The sequence below is a fragment of the Carex rostrata genome, chromosome 2 (genome assembly GCF_964058835.1).
Source record: "Carex rostrata chromosome 2, lpCarRost1.2, whole genome shotgun sequence".
Classification (NCBI taxonomy): domain Eukaryota; kingdom Viridiplantae; phylum Streptophyta; class Magnoliopsida; order Poales; family Cyperaceae; genus Carex; species Carex rostrata.
In genome coordinates, this window is record NC_135919.1 from 13323296 (window position 1) to 13342709 (window position 19414).

At 33.4% G+C, this 19414-nt stretch overlaps 1 protein-coding gene and 2 pseudogenes across 2 annotated transcripts; 2 read left to right on the forward strand and 1 right to left on the reverse strand.

Annotated features, from left to right (window-relative positions):
• The first annotated feature begins 577 nt into the window (after positions 1-577).
• On the forward strand, positions 578-1630 carry LOC144576049 (UDP-glycosyltransferase 87A2 pseudogene; annotated as a pseudogene). Its single transcript, XR_013518594.1, has one exon. The product of XR_013518594.1 is annotated as a UDP-glycosyltransferase 87A2 pseudogene (transcript).
• On the forward strand, positions 1531-5993 carry LOC144548059 (protein YIP4b-like; annotated as a pseudogene).
• Positions 5994-9621: 3628 nt separating this feature from the next.
• Positions 9622-12921, reverse strand: LOC144576158 (uncharacterized). Its single transcript, XM_078326445.1, has 4 exons — positions 12631-12921; positions 10959-11964; positions 10109-10700; positions 9622-9925 (listed from the first exon to the last, which is right to left on the reverse strand). Exons 1-4 carry the CDS (start codon positions 12863-12865, stop codon positions 9917-9919), a joined length of 1842 nt encoding a protein of 613 aa, XP_078182571.1. The 5' UTR covers positions 12866-12921; the 3' UTR covers positions 9622-9916.
• Between the last annotated feature and the right edge of the window lie 6493 nt (positions 12922-19414).

Below are 19414 nucleotides of genomic sequence, written 5' to 3' on the forward strand. Positions count from 1 at the left end.
ATATCATAGAAATAGATCAGAGATAAGGATCCGGGATCCGGGGACATCTTTCAGATTTCCATGTGGGAACAGATATCAATTTTGGATGTATATGTACTTATGTAGCAGCTTTATCAACAAGATGACATGCTCAATATTTACTTCCGGACGTTTTCAATAAACACATTTTTTTTCTTTCTTTTTAAAAATAAAAAACGAGAAGCAAGTTTTCATATTACAATGGCATATGGCATAGAAACAAATGTCGTACATATAACGGAAATAAATCTGCTGTTATTCTCCAATTCTAACCATTGGTTTTTGTTGAAATTCGTGCATAGAATGAAATGTGCGTACAGAAAAATTGGTATTATTGGAATCGGAATAATATATTCCTGTTATTCCTTGAGAATAACAGCAGACTTAAATCCTAACATTATATAAAATCTCACTTTCAGATACAGCGAATCAATCCAAAATAGATAAATTACCAAAAATAAGTTTAAAACACAACGCCATACATTCCTAGACGGCTAGACCTTTCTAAATAAAAGTTTAAACTAAGTTTATATTCTGGTGTTTGTTCGTTTTTCAGCTTGAACTAAGTTCAAATTGTTTTGAAAATTTCCCCATCAAAATTTACAGAAAAAGATGAACTCTTGGAGAAGTACATACCCAGTCTTCCATCAATGAAATTGTCTGATGTCGACCCAATGTTTGCTATGTCATCGCTTGAGTACGCTTTACAAGCTGCATCAACAGCAAAGAAAGCTCAATGCATGCTGTTCACCTCATTCTATAAACTCGAACCCTTTACTATTGATTCGATAAGAGAAAATCTCAACTATCCTTTGTATGCAATCGGGCCTTCGATACCGCACATGCTTCTACCAGAGGCGAACTCAAGTGATCATTTAACTTGGTTAGATAACCAGCCAAAGAACTCAGTCTTATACATCTCTCTTGGTAGTTTTCTATCTGTGTCACCTTCTCAATTTGAAGAAATCGCAACGGGAATACATGCAAGTGAGGTTAAATTTCTCTGGGTTGCCCGAGAAAATTCTTCTCTGGTGCAAGAGATCTGTGGAGACAATGGCTTGGTTATACCGTGGTGTGACCAACTAAAGGTCTTGACACATCCCTCTGTTGGTGGTTTTCTGACGCATTGTGGATACAACTCAACACTAGAGACTTTATTTGCCGGAGTTCCGGTTCTTGGATTCCCTATATTTTTGGATCAAATGTTAAATAGCCGACTTCTAACAGATGAATGTAATGTTGGTTTGAATTTGAGGGATGAAAAGGGGAAGGAGGGGATCTCGAGCAGAGAAGAGATTAAGAATGCAGTGAAGAAATTAATGGATTTGAGAAATAGTGAGAGTAATGAAATGCGGAAAAGAGCTTCTGATTGGAGCAGAGCTGCAAATAGAGCAGTTAAAGAGGGCGGATCTTCGTTTATTTCTCTTAATAATTTTATTAGTGATTTCATTGATGAAGAGAATTAAAATGCAAAAAAAATGTTCGGTTTGAGTTTCTTGGGTAGTGATATAAATGGCTCTCAATGTATGAATTTGTATTTTGGAATCTTTCGAACAATTTTGTAAAATGTTCTCCTTTATTTAAAACATGATCAAACAAATTATTTTTCCAATTTTATTAATTAACAAAACACTCGCGTGAAAACTAAAATATACACCCTATAATACTCCATTTTCCCTCGCTATATTTGAGCAAAGGCGGAACTAGGTACAAGCAAAGGGGGCCAGGCACCCTCCATAAAATCGGAAGTTGCTTATTGGAATGGTTATTTTCATATGATTTTTTACAGATGCATACCGATTGACACTCTCCATGTAGTTGTTCTTTCGTCTTTCGCCCCCACCCCCCCCCCCCCCCCCCCCCTCCCCACTCCAAATTCAAATCCTGGTTCCGCCCCTGTATTTGAGTCTCACACTCATCGTCCATTTCTCCTCCCTATCCAAATATACACAAACACAAATCAACAAGGAGTGTGGCTAATATAACATCAGTATCATTTCGGTCTATATAACACTAACTCCAAAACCTATCAAATCGAGTTCAAATGGTGAATCCAAACCGTTCAAACCGATCTACTTCATTAGTTGTGTGTTTACATGTAAAATTTATAAGTTTTTGAGTTTATTTGGTATCAAGACAAGCTGTCAAATGTTTGAGTTTTTAAGTTAATTTTAATATATTCATTTTTCAATTTTTTGCCGCTTGATTTGATACTAAAATAACTCGAAAATATAAAAAGTTTGCATGTAAACGTATCACTCATAAAGCAAATTGGTTTGAACGGTTTGAATTCACCATTTAAACCCGATTTGATAGGTTTTGAAGTTGGTGTTATATAGACTGAAATGACACTGATATTATATTAGTCATACTCATCAACAAGTCACACATTCAAATATTAGAAGAAGAATTTCTAATACAAATAGTTGTTTTTGTATATTTAGATAATTTTAACATATAATCATGTGTATTCTTAAAAATATTGAACAAGTTAATTATTATTTTAAATTTCCTAGTTTCTTTTAACACATATTGTTAGACATATATGTCTAGTGATGATACAAAAAAAATTATGAACGGTCATCATTACACTTCCTTGTCGTTATCACTTATCACACACTCTTGAGAATTGTAAATGAGGAGGGTTCAAATGCACTCAAATTTTTGTGCACTCAAATGCACCCTATCTTTCAAATCTTTTTTCTTCGTTTTCAAAGTCCGAATAGTTAATCCGAACCATTAGATGTGATCTATATATTAAGATGTGCTTGGAGACCAAAGTTTACATTTTTTGAAATTTTTTTACTATTTATTAAGCCACTTTGAAAATCGCTGATTTTACATTTTCTGGACCATTGGATCAGCGATTTTCAAAGTGGCTTAATAAATAGTAAAAAAATTCCAAAAAATGTAAAATTTGGTCTCCAAGCACATCTTAATATCGCATCTAATGGTTTGGATTGACTATTCAGACTTTGAAAACGGAGAAAAATGATAGGGTGCATTTGGGTGCACAAAAATTTAGATGCATTTGAACCCTCATACAAGTATTAAACGGATTAAACAACTATTAAAGGGAAGTAATTAAAAATATTAAGATGTGATAGGTCGCCATTAAATATTAATATAATCTTTTTATTAAAAATAATTAATTTAATATTAAAAATACACATTAAATATTTATATAATTAATATATCTGTTAACAATTTAAGTGCAATTAATGATGATTTTATTGAGTCCGTTTTTCATATTAATTTACATATACAAGTTTTTTTTCTTCCGAAAAATTAAGGTGTGATGATTATTTTGTTGGGTTCTTTTCTCAATAGCATGCAGTTTACTTTTTTGCATTAGCTCAAAAAGTTCATCCCAAATATGATAGGTCGCCATCAAAATAATATTAACTCCTTTACGCTAACAATTAGTACATGCCAACATAAAATTAAGGGCAAAAAATGTTTTTTTTTAGGAGAGGGGAAAAATGTTATTACATTGTATCAGGCATACAGGAATTCAAGATGGTCAACAATTTTTTTATTTTTTGGAGAAAAAAATGAAGGTCTTGCCCTCATTTAATTAATTATGATAAAGAAGTTACAAGGGATTGTAATTAAATCATTTTTGTTCTCGTAATCTTGTCCGTGCATAAACTGGAACTACAAATTTGATGTAGTGCTCGTCTTTTGCTATTGAATTTTTCTTTGTAACGTGCTTTGCTTTTCTATCCTTGCTTTCATGAATTTATCTGATAGCATGCTCAAAAGACAAAAAATAAGAAGAAAAAAATATATCTCAAATGCAACATTGTTAAGATCGAACAATGCCCATTGCAAGAATTTGCGTGCTAATTACAGTACAATAATTTACAACACTAGATTGTTTATGTTGATCCAAAACTCATTTCTTGATTAAGTTTAAAACTTTGAACACAACATTAATGTATTGGTATCATTCGTTAAATAATTTGAAATTCACAATAATTTAATTTTCACGATTATGAATGAAATATTAAATGATACTTACTTTTTATAAACTTAAACAATCTGTAACATTAATAGTGTGTGTGTTTTTTAAGATGGGTCAAACTATTTTCTCAAAAAAAAAAAAAAAATGGATCAATTCGATTCCATGTCTATAACCCACTCTTTATGGTTCTTTTTTAATTTATAAATAGAGAAAATGTTTTAGTCCACAAGACTTTGTTCACGGTTTGTCCACAGCTTTATTCACTTTCTAGCAATTACCAAACTCTAACGGTTAAGCATCTCAGATCTCTCTTTTCTCTCTACCCTCCTAACCTAGATCTCTCCCTATTTATTCTCTCAACAATGTCATAAAAAGACAGTCCCTCTTCACCCCTCCTTCCAATCCGACATCGACAAGATTAGTCTCTCATCTACGTCGCTCCCTCCGCCACTGTTCTTCCCGCTCGTCCCCCGTCGCCTCCTCGTGCCACCATCCCCATCTCCATTCCAATCTAAATCTAAATCGCACCTAAGCCTCCGGCTTCTGTTCCTCCTTCAATTTCCATTACTGTCGTCCCAACTGCGCTCGTCAACCCGAACACTGTTCCCAGTGGTCGTGTCGCGATCGCCTCTGAAGGGTTCGGATCTCCGACAAATAGAGTGACTAAACCTGTTTAGGACACGGTAAAGCACGATCTGTCAAGGATAGTGAGTAATCTTAAGCTAATTGTCTTTCCAAATCCGAAAAGAGAAGATCCAAGAAAGGCGCTTGGGGATTGGGGTCTGTGAGGGCCTTTCTTCTTTATCGTTTTTCTTGGTCTTACGCTCTCTTGGTCTACCTCAGTGAAGAAGGTTAGATCTGGTTCTGATTTTTTTCCCTTTTCTAATAGTTCATGCTATTGTATCTAATATTATTTTTAAAGTAATTCTTAGTTCAAATTGCTCCTTTTATGCTTTAGAGATAATTTATAAGTGGATTGATCTCAGAAAAAGTAGAATAATAGAAAAGGAGGACATTAGTTTAGCGTTTCTGGAAATTTATTGTTTTCTTCTTTTTAATTGGATCGCAAGATTTGAATTAAAACAGAACATAAATTAACTTCATGGATAGAGCATTGCATTTGGAGTTATGAAAGTTCATTTAATGGCAGTGTACGAGTGGATATGATTGCAAGCTTCTTGCAAGTTTAGGCCAAATTGTGCAAGTTCCACCTTTTGTGGCAATTGAACTATTGTTAATCAAGTGGCTCAATTAATGGTTTGGGTTGACAGAATACTGATTTTTCTAATAACCTATGCTTAAAGTTTGGCACCGAGTGATACATATATACTTAACCATGTATGATGTTTCTGTTTTTTGTTTGCTTTAGTTTGAAGTATTTACGGTTGCTTACTGCTGGAGCTATTATTTTCACTCTAAATGTTCTTCTCCTGGTAAACTCTCTTCTCACATCTTTGGTTACTGGGATATCCTGTGACATATTTGTTTAGCAATGAGAAGCTAAAGAAGGCGACGGGTGTTATTTCATTGCAACCTCTTCATATTTACAAGATATATGTTACCAGGTTATATCTAAAGAAATTTTTTACTTCTCAGGAACTCAGAATTAATGTTTTGATGGTTAATATCTCATATAAGAATAAAATTCATGGAGCAAAGAACGAAAATGAACTAATGTGGTACCACCAAATCATATATTACTTTAGCATGTAATTTCCTTTGCAAAATAGTACCTTGCTTTTATTTCAGTAGTTTTTTAGTGCAGTATGGAATAAGCATGAAATGAGAGAGAGAGAGCCTTGGGCAGAAGAATTTCTCGCTAGAATGAGACAGAAACTGGAGATGTCCAGTGGTGTGTTGAACAAAAGTCTAAGAAGAATGAACATGGTATATTTGAAAATAAATCACCATTACCATACTACTAAATGACATCTGTAATTTGTGTATATTGCAGACATATCAATTCATTGTCTTTAAAGAGTGTAATGGAGGGTGCATCTATTCTTAATCTTCTGAACTTGTCTCGATTTTGGTGGCCTAATAGTAAATTAAGAGAAGAGGTATAATCTGTAGCATTTGAGCTTGTCTCATGGTTTTGAGGTTTTGATCAAGGTGCTCATTCTCTGGCTTAGTATTAGCATTTAATTGACCTTTACTGTATTAGTTCATTCTATTTTTTCTGATGTGCAAACAATTTGAGTTATCAATCAATGCGCATCGAATACTATGGTGCTGCAGGATTGTAGTTTATGGTGGTAAAGATGTAAATTTTTGTATATAATTTGACATTGCCTGATCATTCCGTTGATATTTAACCTTAAATTTAGCTCTCAAGTGAAAATTTACTTTCATTCACTTGATTGTAGTTTATGTTGCTGCAGAGAGGTCCGTATGATTTTTAACTTTATATGATGTACTTAGTAATTTTATAAGTTTCATTAGTAAGTTTATAGGATTTTTGCAGTTACATAGGATAAATAAGTTAATTGTGTAGGATACATCTGTCAATGTTATAAGATACATCTGTTATTTTATAGGAAACATCAGTAAACTATATTAGTTATATCGGTTATTTTACAAGATTTATTTTGCACATACATAAGATATATCAATTAATTTAATAGGATACAGCCATTAATTTCATTGATTAGATAAGTTATTTTACATGACATGTTTTATCACCTATATAGTATATATTAGTTAATTATATGATAAATCAGTTAATTTTATATGATACATCAGTTATTTTGCTTGATTGATTTTGCAGATTGTTGAAATGATTTTTAAAATATGGAGGAGAGAGATGAGAGAGAGGCGATATGGATGAGAAATAAGGAGATGATCTGAGAGAGGCGATATGGAGGAGAGATGAGAGCGAGGCGATCTGGAATATTAATTTTATTGTTTTACAGTATTCATCTTTGTTGAACAATGATGTATTACAATTTGTAATTGTTATTATTATAGTTAATATCTGCCAGTTTATAGTATTGAAGTTTTATAGTTTTAGGTGCCAGTTTGACAATATTCATGTTTTTTTCACTTTGCATTTTTGATGTACAGTATAATCACATACACTCCTATGATTTTCACACAGGTAAAAAAATTGTAAGTTTATTTTGTAATTATTACTTGTAATAAATTCAATTTGTTACATTGTTTATTTTATTTGTATGCATGATGATATCTCGAAAAAACATGTGGTTCTGGTGATGATGCTTCTTACTCATCCCGACAATGAATACAGGAGGTTTTTAATGTAGAGGTTATTTTTCCATAGTTTTTTTTTATGCTATTCTGAATATTGAATGATATAATTAGGTTTGCTATTTTGTGGTGAATATTATGGTTTGTGTTGAACAGATGTTGTGTGTGGTGAATATTATTGTTTTGTTGAAGAGATAATGTATGTATGTTTAGTTTCAGAAATTTTACAGTATACATGGAATTGATTTATAGTTTAGATTTAGATATTTTACAGTATTGATTGTTTGTAAGTTGTATGTTTTGTGTTTTGAAATTTTATATTTTTTAATTTTAATTTTATTTTTTTCATATGCTTATTTTATATTATTGAAATTTTATAGTTTTTACATTTTGTTTTCACAGTTTAAATTAACAATTTACAGTATTAAAAATTTATATTTTTTAAATTGTATTTTAATCGTTTTCATCTGCTAATTTTACATTGTTGTAAATTTATAGTTTTTACTTTTATTTTCACAATTTAAGTTTACAATTTTACAGTATTGAAAATTGATATTTTTTAAATTTTATTTGATCTGCTAATTTTACAATTTTATAATTTTATAGTTTTTACCTTTTTGATTTCATAGTTTAATTTGATAATTTTACAGTATTAAAAATTAAATTTTTTTAACATTATATTTTATCGTTTTCACTTGTGAATTTTACATGTCTGTAATTTTATAGTTTGCACATTTTATTTTTATAGGTAAAGTGGTCAATTTTATAGTATTCAATAGTTTGATGATTTATTTGTGTATTCATTAAATCGAGAAGAAAGAATAAAAAAAATTAATCAGAAAATTTAATTTTGTCTTTTTATCACGTTTTTTATTAAAATAACTGTTAAGAACTAATATTAACTGCCAATAATTTCCTATTATGGCTGGGCAAAAGAGCTCAAACTCGTAACTCGCTCATTTACAGCTCGCTTTAACTCACTCATTTACAACTCTAGTTGGCCAACTCGTTTATTAAATGAGCTGAGTTTGAGTTGGCCCCAACTCGCTCATTTATAACTCGAGTTACATGAGGTTACATAGTATTGGTCACAATAAATTCTAAAATAATCAAACCCGAATCTCTAGACTGTTATTTGTGCTTTGAAATTCATGCAAAATATATTTGAACTTGTGTTGTAATACTATCACTGGTTAAACGAGTTGTGAGCCAACTCGAGTTGATAACGAGCTGAGTTCGAGTTGGCTCTACAACTCGTTATTATCATATCAACCCGAGTTGGCTCGCTCGTTTATTAAACGAGCCGAGTTCGAGTTGGAGGTAACTCGCTCAAACTCGGCTCATTTACAGCCCTACTTCCTAAAACTGCAATTTTTGAAAATACAGTTTTTTTTTGAAGGACAGTGAGGACACTGTCAATTTCATTGATATAAAAGATTATTTACAAACGAAAATACAGTTTGAAAGTACAATTTTTTTTATCCTGTAGTGCAAGTTGCAATTTGTTTTTAACTATCATGTGACCACTTCAAATAGTTGCTGGATGCTTTGTGATTAACTGATATATTTTATGTGATATATTGTATAATTATACAGCATATAAAAGTAGTTTTACAGTATTCGCACAAGTCAAAGTTATGAATAAATGATGGACAAAAATCTGTAGACAATTAAACGCTTTCTTATAAATATTGGTTATAAGGACTGTTGGGTACTATCTTAAATTATTTTTTCTTTCCTCCTTTTTCGCCTCTTAAGTCTTAACCATCGATTGTATTTTATGTTCACTTATAAAATAAGTACGCTTTCACCTACGAGCCGATTTTTTTTAAAATACCCAAAATTTTAAAAATACCCCCCCCCCCTGCCCCCCCCCCCCCCCCCCCCCCCCCCGCGGATAATATCCGCGCTCCCGATTAAAAATGCCCGCCCGCGGATATTATCCGCGCTCTCGAATAAAATATCCCCCCCCCCCCGCGCGCGGATAATATCCGCGCTCCGACACCTTTTTTTTGCGCATTTTTTTGTTATAAAAGGCATACAGATCAGAGAAGGAGAAGAAGAGAGGAAGATAAGGAGAAAAAGAGAGGAAGGAGAAGAAGAGAGGAAGAGAAGGAGACGTGTTCAGCGGGTAAATCAGGTATTTTTTTTCTGCAACTGTTCATATACGTATTTACTGTTCACGTAATATTTATGGACTATTCACCTACTGTTCACGTACTATTTATATACTGTTCATATGTACTGTTCAAATACTGTTGAAGTACTGTTCAAATACTATTCATATGTTGTTCAAATTCTGTTCATATACTGCTCAAATGTTGTTCATATACTGTTCACAAATGTTGACAATTGAAATAGTAAAATGACCAAATATTTTACATTTATGAATGTAGTTCATTGGCCATGTCTATTGGAATTTCAGTACATTTAAAGGCGCAAAGAAGCAAAAACCAATATTGATTGTTGTTTTAACACTTGTTGTTTTCACACTTGTTGTTTACACTTGTTGTGATACTTGAAAACAACAATCCCTCGCCAATTCACACTTGTTGTTTTCACCTCAAAAACAACAATCCCTCGCCAGGTTCAAGTATCACAACTAGGCCTTTACAATAAACACAAATGTAAAAGAAACGAATCACAATTCTAGTCTAGAAATATAGAGGAATACGCCCACGTGCTCTGCCATATCGGGCCCTTCTTGGTCTAACTGCGCTTTGATTATTCTAACTAAAAGAAGGCAAAAGATCTGAATTAGCAAATTAGTAATGTGTAGGTGAAAACCGCAATGTCATACTTATGCCAATTTATAGTCATTGTAAAACAATCGAACTTTCATGCCAATGTGGTTCTGAAACTTTCACACGCTATAAACAAAGAGCCATAATTGTGCAAAACCATCAATAATCATACCTGAATGAAACTGTTGCTAGGTTGTTGTGCAGTTCCTGGTAGGTATTGCATGGGTTCCTGGCGAAACAGTGGCACGGGTTGTCCCAAAACCAATTGCGGAGCACTGCTTGCATAAGGTGATGTACTTACATAAGGATAGATGGGTTGCTGGCTATATGTTTCCATGGGTTGTACCCAAGGCCATTGCGGGTAAGTAGGATGTGCCAGATTGTACAGACCACTGCTTGTGTCATAAGGATAGTTGCTGTAATAGGGTGTGTGAATATAAGGTTGTGCAATGCTCGGTTCATATTGCATCATTTGAGGTTGTTGAATGCTCGATACATATTGATACATTTGAAGTTGTTGAATGCTCAGTTCATGTTGCATGGCCTGATGCTGAGAAGTAATTGCAGCATTTTGCATAAGAAGAGGCTGCTGGCCAGTTATAGGAACCTGAATGCTCGATACATATTGATACATTTGAGGTTGTTGAATTATCGGTTCATATTGCATGGCTTGATGCTGATAAGTAATTGCAGAATTTTGCATAGGAAGAGGCTGCTGGCCAGTTGTAGGAACCCTGTTGAACACTCCCGTACCTCTGCCATACCTACAGTTTTGTGGAACAAAAAATCTTTACTTGCTTTGTTTAGACTTCATGCCATATACAGCCAGTGCCAGTGCATGGTCAAAACTGGTACCCTTCATGTTTGATTAGCATGAGGCACCCACAAAAAAAATAAAATAAGGAGAAACAATAACCAGTGTTACTGGTGCTGGTAAAGCTTCAGTACAGTACCATACGTGAAGTTTGGGGTGACTGGGTGGTAACAGATCTTGTTAAAAAAAATGAACTTGAGAAAATTACATCGAATTAGTCGGGTTTTGGTTCATATTCGCGCCAGGATTATTCACCGGATTTGTTGCTATGTGCATATCACTCAAACCATCTTGATCGACCTCATTGCCAATTTCACTGTAAATTGGAGATGCCGATCTTGATACCGACGAAGATCTGAAACTTGAAGCCATACTCGCGCCAGGATTATGCACCGGATTCGTTGCTGCGTTCATATCATTCAAACCATCTTGATTGACCTCTGGGCCAATTCCACTGTGAATTGGACTTGATGATCTTGATACCGGCAGAGATCTGGAACTGGAGACCACTGGCAAAATGGATTTTGAGGCCATATTTGCACCAGGATTATTCACCGGATTCGTTGCTGAATGCATATCACTCAAAGTATCATATTGATCGACCTCTTTGCCAATTTCACTGTAATTTGGAGGTGTAGATACCGCCAGAAATCTGGAACTTGAGACTACCGGCAAAATGGAACTTGAGGACATATCTTGATCAACCTCTTCACCAATTCTACTGTGAATATGTGATGTGGATCTTGATACCACTGGAGATCTGAAACTGGAGACCACTGGCAAAATGGAACTTGAGGCCACTGGAAGAGTGGAACTTGAGACCAATGGAGCAGTGGAACTTGAGGGCCCCAATTCATTGAAAATTCTCTCTCTAGCTTTGTAGTACTCTTCCTCCCTCTTCACTGGATCAGTCAATTCTGGTAGAGACAAGGTAGTACTGGATGAAGCGGCGCCATTACTTCTCTTGACCAGGATAGGTAATTTGTCTTTGCAGTTTAATTCAGGAATGCCTGATAGGGTGACAGATGGGATTTTACTGTATGGGGTCTTTCTAGCGAATGCTATACGCTCTTTACAACGGGATTCAAGGCGGTAATGACGTGCAAGTTTATCGGCAAGAGATTTTAGGTGAAAAGTGTGGCATTCTGGAAACTCAACTCTCTCTAAGTTGGGGTTTCTCAAGGCTTGTTGTATCTTCGCTTCGATGCTAAGCACTGCAGTATTAATACAAGGAGGATGTCAATTTTTTGTTTTCTATGCTAATTTAAATAATTCATTATATAAAAGGAATTACAAAGCTACAGATAACAACTTTTCTGCTTGTGCAATATAGAAATATATATAAGATAGCAAGAAAAATTCAGCAAGATATAAATTATTTGAAAATAGATAGAATTAGTACATGTACTCTTTCAAGAAATAAATCTGCCTACATGTATAGAACTAAGTTATTTCAACTTAAATGTACCATTGAATATCCTTTGCTTTTGATGAGAAAGGACTTGTACCCTTGGATATATAACTTCTCTATGTGGCGATTTTGGATTTAAATAGCATTCCTCAAGAAGTAAATAAAAAAGGTATATAACCCATTCTTTTTCGCTAATAGTCTCATGCAAGAAACCTTCGTGGAATACAAATCGTCGACAACAAAATACAGGAACCAATTTAAGTTACCTAGCGAGAAAATTCGATATCAAGATTCAAGAACACGTGAGGCAAAGCAGAATGCAAACGAATTTGAGCAAAGAAATTGAAGAACTTTACTTCTTGGCCCAAATATTGTAACCGAACCAAATTCAAGAAACATCATGCAGACAGCGCCGCTCTTCTTGTTTCAGTAAAAAAAGATACCACAGTTTGAAGAGATGAACACAAACATTTCTCGCGAAATTGAGGGTGGAGAACTGCATCGACAAGGCACTGGTCAATCGAGGTAGGGGGTTCCTCCTCAGCGGCCTTAGCCTTCTGTTTCGAATCCTTGGAGCTTCTAATCGGCAAACCCATCTCCGCCTCTGCATCGACAAGGCACTGGTCAATCGAGGTAGGGGGTTCCTCCTCAGCGGCCTTAGCCTTCCCTTTCGAATCCTTGGAGCTTCTAATTGGCAAACCCATCTCCGCCTCTTTCTCTGGTAGCGCGTTCTTTGCTTCTCTGAGTCTCAGGCCCTTAGCTCACGAATGCTTGCTGCTTTATGGTGTGTAGTGTAATCTGTAATGTGTATACTCTTTCGTCTGACTGAGTTTGACAAAAAGGGGGCCACACTTCAGGTGTATTTCTCAATTCTGACCTTAAAATAAGCCTAAATAGTAAATTGGGAATAACCGAATAAGTAATAACATTATAACAACCTCAGCGTAATGTTGAAATTACGGAATTTTTTATTAATAAAATATTAAATATGCCCTTGAAATATTACTTTTCAAATATGCCCTGACCGCCAAATATAGGGCAACCGGGTTTTTCTACCAAACTGCCCGCATTAGAACAGTCAACTATTTTTTTTTTTAGAGATCTCATGTAACATTGTTAATCATCTTATAATTATTTGAAAAATATTTCTTATTTTGGAGTCGATAAACATGCGCCTCTTTAGGTCATGTTTCTGTATATAAAATCACAGCAAATTCTTGGGAGTTCAATAAACATGCTAAAAATATCAAGTGAATAAAATTTGTCACGATTATTGCTTAATGAAATATATGTTTATGGACTTTGTACCAAAAATAAAAATTGTTGCTCAATTTCAAAGTGTCAAAGAAATACCAAAAATGCAAAAACCACGTTAAGGAGTTCCAGATCTCCAAACGGGTAAGGATCAACAGTGTTGTGTTATGGATCTATATATCTCTATTTCTTAAATTCAAATGGTTGATCTGAACATTAAATTTGATATCCATATAAATATATATGAGTAAGGTTTGGGTGCTATGAATAGCATAAGGCCATTCTGTGCTACGGCCTCAAAAACCTATCGTATAACTTTCAAACTTCGATTTAAATAGCTCAATAAACTACTTATATAATAAACTTGTAGAATACTAATTTTCATTATTTTTTGATTTTTTTACTATTTATTATAATTTATGAAAGATGACTAAAAATGGCATAAATTTTGTTTATTTTTCTATTTATTTTTTTGCCATCTTTAATAAATCATAATAAATATTAAAAAAATTCCAAAAATAGTAAAAATTAGTATTCTACAAGTTTATTATATAACTAATTTATTGAGCTATTTAAATCAAAGTTTGAAGGTTATACGATAAGTTTTTGAGGCCGTAGCACGAGATGACCTTATGCTATCCATAGCACCCAAGCCTTACTCAATATATATATAGAGATCAAATTTTATATTTTTCTTTTACTATTTTTCTATAGGGATCGACTAATTATCCCCCAGTCAATTTTTCTCATTCATCCCCTAGTCAATAACTATTTGTGGGGACCATTATTAACTGAACTTTATTAATTATTTGGGGACCACCTAATATTTGATAGATTTTATAACAGACGCGTGCAAATATGGATACCTATGCGCGCAAGTGTTAATATATAATATATCAAATATTCATACCTAAGATACCAAGTATTTCGAAAAAAACTAGACCCATCACACACACATCTTTTACACGTTTTTAGAGTTAGGTTTTTTTTTTCTCCGTTGAATCTCGTCAATATTTCTGACGATCTGTGAGAAAATTTGCAAATCTAAAACCATGGATGTCTTCTACGTAACTTTCTCTTTCAAATAAGATCCATGATGATGTGCTTTCGGGTTGTCCGTCGTGCAAGCAAGTATTCATATATCGTCGTGAATACCTTGTCGTGTAAGTATTCATATCTTGTCGAGTAAGTATTCATACCTCGTTGTTCAAGTTTTCATATCTCGTAATGCATGTGTATATAATTCATGTTTGAAGTGTTTGTACCCAACATATTTTATTAAATTTTTTTCAAATGACACAGGATGACGTCTGAAAATATTAATATTAAGTAATGCAAGTATTTATACATCGTTATGCAAGTATAAATAGTTCATATGTCAAGTGTTAGTAACTAACAAAATATATAAAAATTTTATTTTTATTTTCATATGGCACGGTATGATGTATGAAAGTATTAATTTCAAATATTGCAAGTATTCATACCTTGTCATCCAAATGTTAATAGTTTATGTATCAAGCGTTTTATCTAAAATATTTTATCAACAGTTTTTTTCTTTTCTTTTGGCATCAGATGACGTTTGAAAGTACTAATATAAAATATGCAAGTATTCATACCTCCTCATGCAAGTGTAAATAGTTCATGTATCAAGTATATGTATCTAACAAATTCTTATTTTTTTTCTTTTCATATGACACTGGATGATATATGAAAGTATTAATATAAAGTATTGCAAGTATTCATACATTGTCATGCAAGTGTGAATAGTTCATGTATCAAGTGTTTGTACCTAATAAATTCTATCAAAAAAATTTCATATGGCACTGGATGATGTCTAAAAGTATTAATATCAAGTATTGCAAGTATTCATACCTTTTTATGCAAGTGTGAATAGTTTGCGTATCAAGTGTTTGTATCTAACATATTTTTTGTTTAGTGCTTAATTGTATTAATACGTGTTATAGAAAGTATCCACACCTGTGCATTTATGTACTAATATTTACGTTGTAGACTATGTTGCATGGATACGGGTACGGATATCGTATCAGATACGATACGGATACGACGATACGACAATTTTAAAAAATCTATAATACAATACATCTATTACATATATTATTTTATTATTATTTTAAATATATTATTAATTCAACACAACGATACAAACAAAAATTGGTAAAGTTTGATAATTTTGCTATGCTACCTGTCACATTTTAAAAAAAAAAAAAAAAGGCCAGCTATATTCAAATCACCAGCAAGTATTCATATTGATGCTAGCAAGTATTTGTACCCATCAGTGTTAGTTTCATTATATTTTAATTATTCAATGACATCGTGCAAAAATATTAAAAACAAAAGAATAAACACAAGAATCGGATCGGAAACTCAAATTTTTTTTTTACTAAAAAATAGAAATAAATTGTAAAAAATATAATTAATTCAAAACTAATATTAAGACATGTTTTCATGGGATAAATAGCATTGATTGCCTGTTTGTGGGAACCTATATATACTGTACCAGTCTGGTACTGTTCCAATCATGTATGGTTTTAATATGTACACTAACCAGATTACTCAGTTTGGAGGCAATAGCAGCCTGAAGAAAAGTTGAACCTGCCGATGACCAAGGCCCGATTCCAATTCCCTTATTTTCTCGAGCCTTTGAGCAATTTTCCCCTCCGGCTGCCACCTTGTAAAATATGAGTTCTCATTAATTTTTACTAGTCAAGTGCCCGTTGCAAATTGCAACGGAACCGCAGATCAGGTAACTTTAATCTTCACTTTAATAACTTTAACTGTTTTGATCAAAATCACTTTTAGACTTAAGATAACTTCAAAATTTTGTAAACAAATATACGTAAAAAAAAAAATCAAATTTTTTTTTTTCAAATCTCCTTCTAGATGCTACTTTTAATTTTGTAAACCTTATCACATAACTATATAGATAGTTTCGTTGAATAATGTAAACCGGTAAAAATATTCAAATTATATATTTTTTTTAATTCTATAAACCTTAGCACATGACTCTGTAGACAGTTTCATTGAATACTGTAAATCGGTAAAAAAAAATTCAAATTTATTTTTACAATTTTTTTATTCTACATCTAGATGCTACTTCCAATTATTTTGAATTATGTAAATCTTATTACATAACACTGTAAACTGTTGATTTGAACAAAGTACATCTAATACGTGAATTTAAGTATATGTATGTAATGCATACAGACTATAAATCATTCACTCAGCCTATACATCAGTTATGGCATCAACCATGATTAAGCATTTCCTTGTAATTCAAAATTAAATTTAACCTCTGAATCTTGAGTTGCTTCTTGAACCAATTGATGAAATCATTAGCTCGACTACATACAAAATAAAATAAATTAGATATTTACTTAATTACAAATTATCTAAGAAAATTATATAATAGTATGATGATCCTATGTACAATTCCATGCAGAAACAAGTGACATTCAAACCTTTCAAATGGATGAATCAAATTAATACAAAATTCTGCTCCAAAACACAAAAAATGGAAACTGAAATAAAAAAACAAAAAAGATTGCATTCATTTCTTCTATAAATTTCGTTTACAATTTTATCAAAAAATGCCAGACCTTCCTTAACTAGACCTGCATGACTGCATGCTGACAGAATCGTTAGCACAGTAACTTGATTAGGTTCTAATCTGTTTGATTCATCTCCTCTAAAAGAGTAAGGGACTCCATTCCACGTCCATTCATTCCTAGTGCACCTACCATTGCATTATATGTTAAAATATTTCTCTTGGGCATTTCATCGAACACCTCCTTAGCAGAAACTAAATCTCCACATTTGTCATGTGCATCAACAAGCCTTGTGCCAACAGCCAAGTCATTAATAAAACCATTCTTGACTGCCATTCATTCCATGAGCACATTTGGAGAAAATCACCTCAACCAAGCAAACACAAGCTTCTAGAAGGTCGAGCATGCTCATTGCAGGATACAAATCAAATTGCAACAAAATTAAACATTAGTACCTCCGTATAGTCACTTCCTCCAGCACCAGCGCTGAGCTGCTGGGACCTTGCTTGAATGGGATCGGTGCAATCTGTAGAGAGATAAAAGGGGGGGTAGTTTGGCAGGATCTCTTTGTTGCCCATGCCCTTCACATTCAACATTTTAAATTCTAGTTAGTTTTGTTTTGTATCTGCTCATGGCTGACCTTCCCGGCCAGAATTCACCATCAAAAAGCGTCGAAGCGAATTGAACTCCAGAGGAGAGCGGAGCTCAGAGAATAGCCATTGCGACAGGAGGCCTGGACTATCGAATGAGCGCGGACTGGAAGGGAGAGATGTGGCGGTCCTGGTTGATTTGAGGAGATCGGAAAAGCGAAGAGAAGGTGACACGAAAGAGGATAAAAGAGAAGAGAACAGGAGATCTAATTTAATTTCTAAATGGAGAGGATTTGAGATTGTTTATAAAATAAAGTTCGTTCGTTAAAAACGCATATAAGTGGTCCCAGACCGTAGGGGGGGATTTTTCGGGGATTGACTCCGAGAACGTTACCTTTTGTCTTATAAAATTGTTTTTTTTGAAAGAGAAAGAGATCTTAGTTTTAGAAAAAGGATAAAATGAATATTTAAAATTTAAAATAAAATAAAATTATAAATAAGGAGGACGGTTCAAATGCCTTCATTTTTTATCGTTTTTATTTTTAAAAATTTTAATAGTTCAAAATCTAAATTTTACAAGTCAAAATAAAACCTTGAATGTGATTTATGTTATTTTTTCTGTATGCTCATAAAACAATATCACATTTCAAATTTATTTTTATGTGAATCAATAAGTTAAAAAATCAACGTCTCTAAATTATCTACATTAGTACATTTTTTACAAGTTCTTGATGACAACCAAAATAAAGTTGGAATGTCATAATTTTTTACATGTGCATAGATAAAATGATGTATATCACATCCAACGGTTTTATTTTGTCTTTTAAGTTTTAGATTTTGAATTATTGAAGTTTTTAAAATGAAGACATGATGGAGGCACAAAAAAATGGAGGCATTTGAACCCTCATTATAAATTCAGCTTAAAAATTCAGATTTATTCAACATATAGAAAAATAAGAAAGAATTTCAAATTTAAATGGAGAAATTAGAAATTTCAACTTTAAATGGGGAAATTGGCTACTATGAGGGCCATTATCAAATAGGCACAAACTTGGAGAAATTTTCAAGCGACAAATTGAGTATGAAGCGATAAAAATCCATCAGTTTTAGAGAAGGTAATTTAACAGAGAACTAGAAGATATAGCCTTCAGAACTGTACAAAACTTCTATGACTGAAGAATAGCTACATTATTTTTGTATCCCCTTTCTGAACAAGGTCTCCCGCGCCAGGTCCAAGTATCACAACTAGGCCTTTACAATAAACACAAATGTATAAGAAATGAATCACAATTCTAGTCTAGAAATATAGAGCAAGTCAAGAACTTCTCCCATGTCCTCTGCCACGTCCTCTGCTACGTCCTCTGCCACGTCCTCTGCCATAGCTGGTCCTTCTCGGTCTAACTGCGCCTTGATTATTCTAATTAAAAGGAGGCAAAAGATCTGAATTAGCAAATTAGTAATGTGTAGTGGAAACTGCAATGTCATGCTTACACCAATTAATAGTCGTTGTAAAACAATTGAGCTTTCATGCTAATGCGGTTCTGAAACTTTCACATGCTATAAACAAAGATCCAAAATTGTGCAAACCCACCAATAATCATACCTGAATGAAATTGTTTGTAGGTTGTTGTGCAATTCCTGGTTGGTATTGCATGGGTTCCTGGCTAAATGGTTGCACGAGTTTTACCCAAGCCAATCGCGGAGCATTACATGCATAGTAAGGTGATGTACTTGCTCCATAAGGATATGCCGGATTGTATTGACCGCTGCTTGTACTTACCCAAGCCAATCGCGGAGCATTACATGCATAGTAAGGTGATGTACTTACTCCATAAGGATATGC